The 12,419-nt window shown below is 41.6% G+C and overlaps 1 protein-coding gene across 4 annotated transcripts in view; it reads right to left on the reverse strand.

Annotated features, from left to right (window-relative positions):
* Positions 1–12,419, reverse strand: part of MAPRE2 (microtubule associated protein RP/EB family member 2) — a 165,653-nt gene that overhangs the window by 98,713 nt on the left and 54,521 nt on the right. Inside the window, exon 1 of one of the 4 annotated variants that reach the window (XM_050767297.1) lies at positions 5,043–5,344. The exons of 2 other annotated variants lie outside the window; for them this stretch is intronic. In XM_050767297.1, the coding sequence (XP_050623254.1) occupies positions 5,043–5,164 (122 nt within the window). In that variant the 5' untranslated portion in view covers positions 5,165–5,344. Of the gene's footprint in view, positions 1–5,042; positions 5,345–12,419 lie in introns of those variants that run through there. One more of the 4 variants, XM_050767300.1, reaches the window with a different exon arrangement.

Genomic DNA, 12,419 nt, shown 5'->3' on the forward strand with positions numbered 1-12,419 from the left:
TCTTTGCACATTAGGGGGCTCAAGCTCTCACATGGCATTAAGTATTTTCTAGCGATTCTACACCCACACAGTGGGGCATTGGTGGACCCCGTTGTCTCTTCAGCTCTCATTTCAAAACTGAAGATCCACTGCAGTAGGCATCTGTTTTCGTTACACTATCTTCAGTCAATAAACTTTCAGTAGCTTCTTATTTCCAAGTTTCAACTACCCCGCCTGCTTTTCAATGCTTTTATTTTCTACCACTGCCCAACACACCTGGCCAGGCCAATGAAAATTCTGCCTGATCCTAAAGCCTACATTCTTTTCAGCAAATTTTTTGGTTTCTCACAGTGTCTTTTAGCTTCCTACAGCATACTGGCCTTCAGAGAAACTTTCTTCCCCCTTTGGGTCACTGGGGGTTCAGGAAATGCAAACCACTTTCGCTATCAGACTAAGCAAAATACCAACAACACTGTAAGTCTGTTACAAAATGAGCTGTTTCCCATCTGACTTTACTAGGACTCAAGATCCCTCAAGGGGCATCTAGCACAGACCTTGGCCAGAGCAGACTTTCAAATATTCGTCCAATTAATTAATTCTCTAAACCAAACAGAATATTTAAATTAGTCCCAAATTTCCCGTTCCAATTAATAGAATTATTCACTGCAGCTTCAAGATGTCCCTATAAAGAAAAGATGCTGCATAAGGAAATCAACCTTCCGAATTTCAGAGGACAATCTCACAGCTCTGCTGTAAGAGCCTCTCCCCAAAGCAAGAGCACCCAGAAGACCATCCCATTTAACAGAAGCTCTGAAAATCTGTAAAAGAAGTTCCAGAGTTGGGCACGTACTAAAGCATCAAGTAATCTTCTGATTTTTACAAACACTAAGAAAAATAGTAAGGACAAAAATCTTTATTTTTGAAAACCTCCTTTGACAGTATTAAACCTAGATGACACTAACAAATACATAATAAAGACATGAACCAAGACTTTTGCCATCTATAACTACTGTTTTGGGGAATGCGATGTGAAGCCTATGTTCTGATAAAAGCGAGCCACATTACAATAGCCTCTACTGAATGGAACACACTTTCACAACTCTTTTATACACACATGTGCACAAAAAACCACACACACCGGCACAATATTACGATATTTCTCTGTTTTCCTTAACAACAGTATGTTTTTTAAAACTGGCAAAGCTGGATGTTACGGCCAATGCTTTAGGCTTACATTTTAGTTTTGCTTTACTTTACAATCCATTTCCTGGGGCCAAGTAATTTTTTTTTTAAGTATTCAGAAACATGTGCTACTGTAGTCGGATGCTCAAAACCCCCATGTGGAAACAGTCCTCTAGACTTATACATTCATTCTTAAAAGCCTGGAGTATACAAACAAAGATGCAGTAGGCAGAGAGCCAGTTAATAAATCTCATTTCCGACTAGCATCTGCATGAAACAGAGCTATAGGGAGTATCCTCTCCAGGGAGATCCAGAGCACGACTCATTCACTCTGTGAATTAAACAGTGTCACCTCGGATGGCCCACACCACATTTATTTTTTAAGCAGCTCTTAAAACATATAGATTTCTAGCATTCATAAACACAGGGAGGAAGCTGAGGCTGGGAAGATCACACAGGAGTGAAAACATGTCCTTACAACTCTGCAAAGCCATTTTTGTACTTTTTTCAATTGGAATGACTAATCCAGGGGTGATTTTCTAAAGGAAACTTGCTTTTCTAATCAAGGTGCACACTAGTTTCACTAATGAGTTGCTGCCCATTCTGTTCCATGCTGTGAAAATGGGTTTTGTTTACACTGTCGGATACCTGGATTAAGAGACGTGGGTCAGGAACCAAATTTGACTTACTTATGAACAATATGGTGCAAATGCTATAACAGTAATGTCTCCTCCTCCAAAGAATGACTGCTTGCCCATTAACAATTCTCAGGGAAGCCACCCTATCCTCTAGGTGTTCGCTCCTCCTCTCACCTGTGCTGCCAGCAAGGTGAGACGTTCTTGTCCAAGAGCCCTTTTTCAGTAACAACAGTATTCTTATGTTTACATAGCTTTTGAAGGAAATTATTTGTTTTAAATATTGAGTTTAGCCTCATAATATCCTCTAAGACCGGGGGCTAGATATTTTTATATGTAACAGGCAAAGGTAGAAAATAAAGCCTAAGGCTGGGCACGGTGGCTCACACCCGTAATCCCAGCACTTTCGGAGGCCAAGGCGGGTGGATCGCTTGAGGCCAGGAGTTGGAGACCAGCCTGACCAACATGGTGAAACCCCGTCTCTACCAAAAATACAAAATTAGCCGGGCGTGGTGGCACATGCCTGTAATCCCAGCTACTCATGAGGCTGAGGCAGGAGAATCTCTTGAACCTGGGAGGCGGAGGTTGCAAGTGGGCAGAGATTGAGCCATTGCACGCCAACCTGGGCAACAAGAGCAAAATTCTCTCAAAAAAAAAAAAAAAAAAAAAAAGAAAAGCCTAAGATAAAGGACCTGTGGGGGACCTACCTAGGAGTCAGTAAAGGATCCAGGGAGAGATTCCCTCTGATCTTGCCCGGGAACTGGGCTCACTCAACCCCACCCCACCATAAGGGACTCCACCCAGAGCTTCCAGGCATACCTTCATTGTTGAGGGCTATACCAAACCTATAGCCAAGGCAAAACTTTTATTTGGTTAACTCTCTACTCATACTTTCAAATTGCCTTCCAAGTTTCCTCAGCAATTAAATGGCTATATTATTCCAGTCTTGGGATGCCAAAATCATGATGGAATGTTTCCTGGATAGAAAAATGTATCACATTTTTCCTTTTCCTATGCCCCTCCAAGAAAATAAGTGGTAATTATTACACTGGACATCCACTTTGAAAGAAAAACAGACGAAGGAAAACATCGTTATGTGTCTGACTCCATGTGCACCCTTTGTATAACACAAGACAAATGCAATTTGAGAGGCTTCCTTCTTCATTTAGTCTATGACACCTCTCACTATATCATCCAGTAATCCTATTATATCAAATACAAATGCAGTGATGCTCTTAGTGACTTAAGAATTTGTTCAATAAGATCTTTATTAAAATTCAGTTTTGTTTTTACATAATTTTGAACACCATTATAGGGACTCAGAAAGCAAACTGGAAATAATTTAGGAAATGCAAATAATAGCTTGGGTTGAATTAAAGAGGTAAATAAAATTTCATTTTAAAGCAATAATCTGTCAACAAAACGTAACATTTAACCTTTCTGTCAAATGATTTTCCATTGCCGTTTCAAGTTAGTTTACATGAGTAATAAAACCCAACCAGGCAACTTCCTTTGGCCCATGGGGTAAAATTCGAACTCTGTCTTAAAAGCAACTGCTACCTACACAGCAGGGATTAAATCATCTAGAAAATAAAGGCTTCAAATTTATTTTCTATAAAAAAAAAAACAGTTCAAACAAGTAAGATTTAAAATCGCTTCAAGTTTTTTGTTTTTAAATTCTATTTTTAGGCTTTGGGATGGTCACGGAGGAAAAAGGTGGAGGAGTAAGAAGAGCAGAGGCCCAAATTTCCAATCACAGGGTCTTGAAAGGAGAGCCCCAGAAGTTGTGGACCAATTTTGATTTACATTAAGAGAATAACAAGCACTTGAAATCTGTAAGAATGCCATGTCAACACATTAGCTGGAACCATAAGGCATGAGATTTTGGTGACCTCATGGGCACAGCCAAAATTAACTTCAAGTATTTATATAACTGCCAGAGATGACAGGGCAAAGGTTGCTTATAATTTTTTTTTTTTTTTTGAGTCAACAAATAGTGCATTTCTTTGGCCAAAGAGAAAGGAAGTAGGGTACTTTCTGGTCCTATTTTGTGATATGCAACATTTATACACACAATATTCTACCCATAATGCCATCTAAATGTTTAGATGACGGCTCTAAAAAGGAAAAAAAGAGTTATTTCCTGTTGCTCATTAGCTGAGAGGATGCGCTTTAGAGGTATGTGTGCTCTGCCTCAAAGCAAAAGCATTGTTAGCGTTTATCAAGGTAACATTTAAAAATAACTACCCCAGTACAAAAGAACTTCAGAGGAAATATGACTGAAGCTATCAGTCTCCCTTCAAGTCTGGCCTTGAGCTGCATAAGACTCTAGCTGCATTCTCCATTACATTGTTATCCTTATCAAACAATGCAAACAATTTTAATGAGCTTATCTACTAGAACATATTGCCAGATATGTTAATGTAAAAATGATGCCAACTGTACAGGCCAACTCATTAATCAAAAGGCTCACAATACAATGACCAAGATCAGTCCCATCCTCAAAACAGACCTCAGTAAAATACGAGGAATTACCTTCCTACTGTAAATAAGAAGGAAAGGCTCCCCACCCAAGCGGTGGCCATAAACTCCTTAGAAAATGCAAAACAGCGCCCAGTTTTTTTCAAGTCCTTTACAGTCTAGTCTCTTTCTAACAAACCTAGGGTTCTATGGAGAAAATTTTGGTGAATGTCTGACACTGTGACCTCTGCTGTCAATCCCTGCACCAATCAGCGAGCAGAATTCTTACAAAGCTCCATCAATCTGGCGGTTTAACATCACAGACTGCAGCTTAATCTAGAGGATTCCATCTTTCCTGCACACTCTCCAGGTTAAGCGCAAACGTTTTTCTCCCCATCCTCCCGTTTTCTGCCTTTTGGCACAGCTACCTAATGGCTCCTTTAAAATCTAAAAGGGAAGGAGGAAAGGAAGTGCTACTGCCTGTCTCCCTTTGGACAGCGGGGGGAAAACAGCATGCATTTTTATCAGTGTGGAAGGAAAGAGATGGAGGGAGACCCCTTGCAGGCAGCAAACCTATTCACAAAATGCTTTCCATCTGCAGTCGCGGAGCCTCAATGCAAACCCAACATGACACATGGAAACAGATACCAAATAATCACAACCGCCTTCACAAATGTATGCCTGCAGCAGGGGTCGCAGGCAGTGTTTGCTCCATTATATAACGGGCTGGATTTCCGCGCGCCCTCACCGCGGTCCCCGGCGCTGCTCTCGTGCCAGCCCCATTACCTGTAGGAACGCTCCCCGCGCACTGTGTGCTTCCGGAAAGGAATGATGGTCCCGTTATTATCCTGGATGATGTCGTTGTTGTTCTCGCCATTTGGGGACAGGGTTTGGGTCGGCCCAGGCATTGGCGCACTCCCGAGAAAGGGAACAAACTGCTGTGGGCTGGCTGGTGAGGAAGGTAGCTGCGTCTTCCCGCTCGCTTGCCTGCTCCGCACGGACCGTGCCTGCCGCCTGCTCGCTCACTGCCTTCTCCCAGCTCCCGCTCGCGCCCCGCCCTCCTGCGGCCCCGCCCTCTGGCAGCTGACGTCAGAGCGCCGGCAGCAGCACCCTGGTCACGTGGCCGGCCTGTCGCCATGGCAACCCGCTAACTCATCACCTCGCCTCAATTCGCACAGGGCCGCGGCGTGACCACGCCAGCAGCTCCAGGCAGGCACCGGGGTAGGCCTACATCTGGCATGTAAAACCCCAGGCCACCCTGCAGCCCCCCTCGCAGACTCGCCTTGTCTGAAAACCAGCTCTTCCTCTAACCATTTCCTTTCCGACCCGTGCTCCAACTGCAGCTGTGTACACAAAAGAACGATTCATGCAAAGGGGTGTAGGAGACCCTTTAACTCCTTCAATACCAAGTTTTTATGCCATGACAATTAAACTTGGTCAGGTTTCAGAAAAACCTGCCAGCTTGTAGAAAAGGTATCAGACTAAGAGGTTAACATTTCTGCCTTTCTCCCTTTCTCCAAATAGCAGCAACCATCTCCCCAAAAACAAGCCAAAAAGCAAAAACCTACAAGGAAGCTGTATTTCCTTCTAATCAATGTAGCCTTTAATAATGTGAGGATTAAAGATGGCAAATTAAGAGATCATCTGTACAAAGGAATCCCAAAGAGGGGTTTTCTGTTAAAAAAAGATAACCACCATTTTAGAACATCACAGTTACCCAAAACCCTCCAATTCAAATTTTTTATGCTGCCTCCTGATACAGATCATTAATTCGTTGCCATTTATTCTATTTCCATTTGAATTACACAAGTGATCACCTCATTTAGTATTTGAAAGTGCTTAACATTCAAGCTGTTCTATATCCTTGCAATGCAGTTTTCAAATATATTGGCTATGTGACAAATACTATTATTATTCCCATTTTAAAGATGAGTAAACTAGTAAGATTAAGTAAATTGCTTAAGGTCACACAACTAGGAGGTGAACTGAAGCTTCCAAGTGACATGCTTTTATCAATGTGACTGGACAGTAATGATCTGTAATATGAGCTCAATAAATATTATAAATCAAGGTAAGAATTAAGTACTTCCAAGATGACTGTTGTGAAAAGATAACTGTGAACAGAATTGCTAGCACTGTGCCGTCTACGGGTTAGATTATAAACTCAAAAGACCCTGCATATGTTCAGTGCTGTCCTCCACAGAGGAGAGGAGATTTTTTTTTATTATTATTTTTTAGAGGCGGAGTCTCGCTCTGTCGCCCAGGCTGGAGTGCAGTGGCGCAATCTCAGCTCACTGCAACCTCTGCCTCCTGGGTTCTAGCAGTTCTCCCTCCTCAGCCTCCCAAGTAGCTGGGATTACAGGTGCACACCACCACACACAGCTAATTTTTGCATTTTAGTGGAGACAGGGTTTCACCGTGTTGCCCAAGCTGGTCTCGAACTCCTGAGCTTAGGCAGTCCACCCACCTTGGCCTCCCAAAGTGCTAGGATTACAGGTATGAGCCACCACGCCCAGCCAGGAGAGATTTTGAAGGATTCTCTGCTTATCAGCAGTGGTCTCTGACCTTTTATAGGGTGAAAAGGGAAGAAGAATTGGGGTGTAAAAGATACAGCATAAATATATGTGTCAGAAAGTATTAAGCTATGACTCACTCCATATCATTGTATGGTTTATCAGCTTTATCATTTTGTGATACAGATATTAAAAACAAGTAAATACTTTGTCATTCCTGACAATTCTTCAGCATATGTCCCTGGTAATAAGTTATTTCTGGTATCAAGTTTCTGGAATTAGAATCAAATGTTTTACAACCCAGATGGTAATGATGATCTCAAACAAGGGGCCCTACTTTTTTCCTTTCTATTTTATACTTTCCTCTTGGGCTATTATTTTAATAATTTTATCTTTTGCTTCTCCAGTTAGTCCACAGTGCACAAGTTGATTCCTTCATCCACATCTCACTTTACATAAGATTTTTTTTCTTATACAATCAGATCCAATTCTGACCTAAGACTTACAAGGTACACAGATGAATATCTAAGTACCAAAGATACACACCAAGCTTCACATTGCACTATGAGCTAAAGGGGCATGACAGTGTAGTCATTCTTGCAAAGACCCATGCTTCCTCTTACTGTTTCTGTTACTTGACCTGCTGCTGTCAATTTCCTTACTAATTTGCTCCCTTTCACAAAACTTCCCCTTTTAGGGGGGACAGTCTGAAATTGAAAGGCACAGTCTACAAATCAAATATTTAATGTCCTCAGAGTATGCTCTCAATCTGGGTTCTTTAGTACAGATCACTTTTCCATGATCCCATATTTAAGTAATATGTAAAACATAATTTGTGTCATTGTGGGGACTAAATTTGTCAGAATTTGAATGCATAGTTCATTGATCATACTAACTAATTTTGTGGAGAGAACACACCCACTTTGTTTCTAGTCTGCTCATGAAGGAAGGGGTGGGATGATGGCCAAGAATTTGGGCTGATGGTCTAAAAAGGGAGGGGCTGTGAGTCAGGTGAAGGGCCCCAAGGGCCCTGTAAATCTTCCTCTAAGACTGCTCTGAGCCACACTACTATAAAGGGACCCACAGAACTCCAGAGACCAGTGATTACCCTCTGAGATGCAGGGGTAACAGGGGTAATAATTTGAAAATATTAAACAGATGTGTTTTCGTTCCTCTCCTCATAAATCAGGTTACCTGGCAGCCATTTTCCAGCTGAGCCCTAGGGAAAAGGGAGGGCAAATTCCACTTGGAGAAGCAGAATGGTATGATATAGGGAAAGTACAGAAAATGCAGGAAGGATGAGGGAAGAACTCACCCTTTCCAGCCCCAACTAAGGGTAGAAAGAATGGGTGAAGGGAGGACAAGGCAGGGCCTCCCAGCTCCAGGTCTCTAGGCTCAAATCCTAGAAGGGAGACATTGGATAGGCTGAAGGCAAAGCCTAAACCTAAGGAACTCCTTTTGCATCATTTCCCTTTTGATACTCTAGGAAACCACTACCATAAGGAGGGTCTCCCCAACACCAAGCAAGGTGTAGCCTCATCACAGTAAAGACTAAAATCGGTGGCTTAGTATGACTAAGGAGAGGGTAGGCTTAAATTTCACTCTCAGACTTTTCTTTTGCTAGCATGCAATGTAGAAGGTATCTAGAAGTTTCTGTCTGTCCTATAAGGGGATAATCAGGAAGTGGAGCAGATGTTGCTATCAGAGGGCTGAGTTTGTGATGGTGGTGGGGGTAGAGGGTGTCAGGAGGGAGTGTCTTTACAGCAGAGGTGAAGTGATATTTAAGTGGGTCCACAGAATGGAACATTGAAGGCAGAGCCCAAATAGGAGAAATAGCCAGCTCTGAGGAATCTACACAGGGCCAGGCCCACACCTGTAGAGAGAGAGATACTACAGCTGTAGGGGTCAGCATAGACCACCAGCAGAATGCCCATGGATGAGATCAGACCAGTGACTCCTCAGCAGACTCAGATATTACAAGCCCAAGAACCAGTGTGAGACCAGGAGGCCCCTACTCTCCCACCCTCTTGTGTTCCTATAAGCCCCACTCACCTATTCCTATAGACACCATCTTGCAGAGGGGCCAGGGAAAGGAAAGATATATAGAGACCGAATAGTCACCCAAGAGATGATTTAGACCATCCATCCAAAGATGGTCTACAATGGAAGAGGCTGTAATACTGTGAACTAGTAAGTTTAACACTATTTCTGGTTCCCCACTACCCAGCAGGGTAGGGAGAATTAGCCAGGTCATCCTAAGAGGGGGAAAAAAAGACTAAGCTAAAATGTGTTTGTACATATGACTGTGGATTCAGGTTTTGTCTTATGTGCATGGGTACATCTAAAATAAAGCATGTGCTGACCATTGCCCTTCACCTGCAACTGCCTATTGGAAAATAACTCCTGTCACCAAGCATCAGCATTAAAGAGGGGGCCTGGGTCCTGGGCTTGACTTCACCAGATGCAGGTTCTATGACCTTGGCAAGTTACTTTGTATCTCTAACATTTAGTTTCCTCATTGATAAAGTAAGGTAATGATGCTGGTTTCTCCATAGTGCTGCTGTATGGAGATTAAATTATATAACATATTTAAAGCACTTACCCCAGTGGCTATATAACAAATGCTCTTTAGTGGCAAATGTAATTTTTAAGTAATATATTAGGCATATCCTAAAACATTCATTCATCCATTTGAAACTTCAAACGGACTTCCTTGTATACTAGGAGCTGGTGAAAAAGAAAAGTCCCAGGCTTTCACTTCAAGGAACTCCCAGTGTTGTAGGTGAGCAAGGGTAAAAATAACTGTCAATTATGATTACAACACAAGTGCTATAGCAATGGTACCACATAGGGTGGGATGGGACCATTGAAGGTGAGCACCTAAGTCAGAATGGAAACTTGGAAGTAAGTCTGAAAAGTACACCTAAAATATTGGATGAGTAATAATAGGAACCTTTTTTTTACAGTTCATTTCTATGCACCAGACAGAATGTGAGATCCCTTAGAGCAAAGGCTTCAGGAGTTTTGTTCACTGCTCTATCTGCAGTTCCTAGAACAGGACCTGGCAGATAGTAGGCACTCAATGAATATATAATGAATTCGTTTATTCAACAAATATAATCTGATTTGATTCTCACAACAACCCTAATGAGAAAACATTAAGTTCAATGAGAAGCAACTCATTCAGGATTGGATATTAGGTTTTCTTAGCCCAAAAGTTCACACGCTTATCCATTAGGCTATATTGTCATTTAAAAGAGGAATGGCAGTGTAGAGGGAAGATAAAGGGCTTTTCAAGCAACTATTCCTACATGCAGAGGTAGGAAAGGTTATAACATCTCTGGGAAACAGCAGGCTGTTTAGTATGGACAGAGAACACAGTGGCAGGAGATGGGGCAAGGATGAAGGTGCAGAAAGGTCTTATGGCCAAGCGAAGGAGCTTGATCTTAATTCTGAAGGTGACCTGGAACCACAAAGTGCTGTAAGAAGGGAAATTTATGGTGACACTTGCATCATAACAAAAAAGTCTGATGTTGACAGTAGTATCGTGGATATACTGAAGAAGCAGTTTAGGTCTTCATCACTCTTTGACTCATTTTGAAGACCTAAACTAAGACAGAGGCAAGGGGTTGTAAAATTCATAGGATATAACTCAGGATTTGGTGACTAACTGGATGTGGATGCAATCGTTGGTAGGAGTTAAGAGTGGATAATGAAGGAAGAAGAGACAGCTCAAATGAATCCCAAGTGTATGACGTGCGTGGCCAAGTAGATAATGGTACCATTTATCAAGCTAAGGAATACAGGTTAAATTGTTCTTTTGGAAGAAAGGTTCTCGTAATGTGTTTTGGACACAGAGAAGTACCTCTAGAACATGCTAGTGGTCAATACTAGCATGTAGTGTGGGTGTTCACTAAGTATTTGTTGAATAAGGGAATATATAGGTCTTAATGTGATGAGATGTGTTTGACTTGGAGATACATATTATTTGGAGGAAGTTATATAACAGGAGGTCATTACAGCTGTGAGTTCTCTCATTCAGGGAGAAAGAGAAGACCTGAGATGAAACTCTTTAAAGGCTGATGATAAAAGAGAAACCTGCAGAAAGAGACCGTGAAGGGTTTTACCTAGTAGTGCAAATCACAGGAAAGAGTGGTTTCAGTGGGCCCAAAGGAGAAGCAGGTCTCACAAAGGAGGGAGAGGTCTCTAAGGTCAAACGTCACAGAGAGTATGAATCAGATAAGGAAAAAGATATGTTTACTAGATTTGATAAGATGTTCTTAAAGATATTTTTAAGAGGCTGGGTTTCAGGTCAGACACATCAATAACTACTGAATAAAATAATGAAATCTTTTAACAGGTAGGAGGCACTGCAATTTTTCATAAAAACATGAATTTTATGACTGAAGCAAGATATTCCAGGAAGAGATATACTAAATCAGGGGTGTATCTAACGTATCTGCAACTAATGGGAATCAGCAAGTATTTGTACTAAAAAGCTCCCAGCAATACAGGAAGGATGTATTAATTAATGACCAACTGTTAAGCATCAAATGAATTGATCCTACTTTCAGGCCCCTCTTGAGGTCTAGATCCACCAAAAATAAAAAACAAACAAACAACAAATGTTTAAAGTGCCTGTTTGTAGAACTGGATTTCTAAAATGGACTCGGAGGATACAGAGCCGGAAGCATGAGAACAGGGAGCCAAAAAAAAAAAAAAAAAAGAAAAAAGAAAAATCAGCAAGAGGTCCCAGCACACAGGTGCAATCGAGGAAGACTGAACCCCGGCATTAACTCAAATTTTTATTTTGAGTCCCTAGCTTATAGCACAATCATGTTTCTCTTAGAACTTAGGCCAGAGAGCACAAATAATTCTGTATTGACAGAAATCATCATCCCTCCACTTCTCCAACACATATGGTTCATCTAGAACAGGGATTTTTGCATTGCCTTGGATTTGAGAAATTCTAAACCATGATAGCAGAGAAGATATGAATTCACTAGACAGGAATGAATGTTAATCTTGATTCAGTCCCAGAAACACCTACTCATCACGAATGCCTTTTTTCAGGTTAAAAATGTGTTCGCTGAAGCTGATAATCACTGCTGTCAAAGGCATTCACAGCTGTCACATCACCTTAGATCGGGGCTTCCTTAGATCATTATCACCTCAAATACAGACAGAAGATTCCACTTAGCAGTCACCTCTGCTGGTTCGAGACAAGCCATTCCCCCCATGTGTATATTTTAAGATATTTTCCAGTAGGGAATGGCAGGTACAGTAGTTATCAATGGCTGAAATATATGCTTCACACCCAAAACGACAGCAGTGAAAAAGTATATGATTGGCCGGCCAATGGTACTGGCACTGAAATTGCACTGGTGGCACAGAAATGTATTTGAGACTGGCTCTTCCTCACTACCTTTAACCCAGAGGCATAGGAAGATTTTATTAGTTCTTCTGGATCTGGTGAGATTTCCATGACATGCAAATACCTCCTGGCCTTAAGTAATAGCATTTTATTTAAGAAAAATTGGTGAATAATATTTTCCTCCAGATGAAGAAAGCCGTCTTCAAAACCAACAGGCACAGGTATGCTCCTCTAGAATTGACTTTTGAGATTACTTGTCTTTGCAGATTATTCATG

This window comes from Macaca thibetana, chromosome 18 (genome assembly GCF_024542745.1).
Source record: "Macaca thibetana thibetana isolate TM-01 chromosome 18, ASM2454274v1, whole genome shotgun sequence".
Taxonomy (NCBI): domain Eukaryota; kingdom Metazoa; phylum Chordata; class Mammalia; order Primates; family Cercopithecidae; genus Macaca; species Macaca thibetana.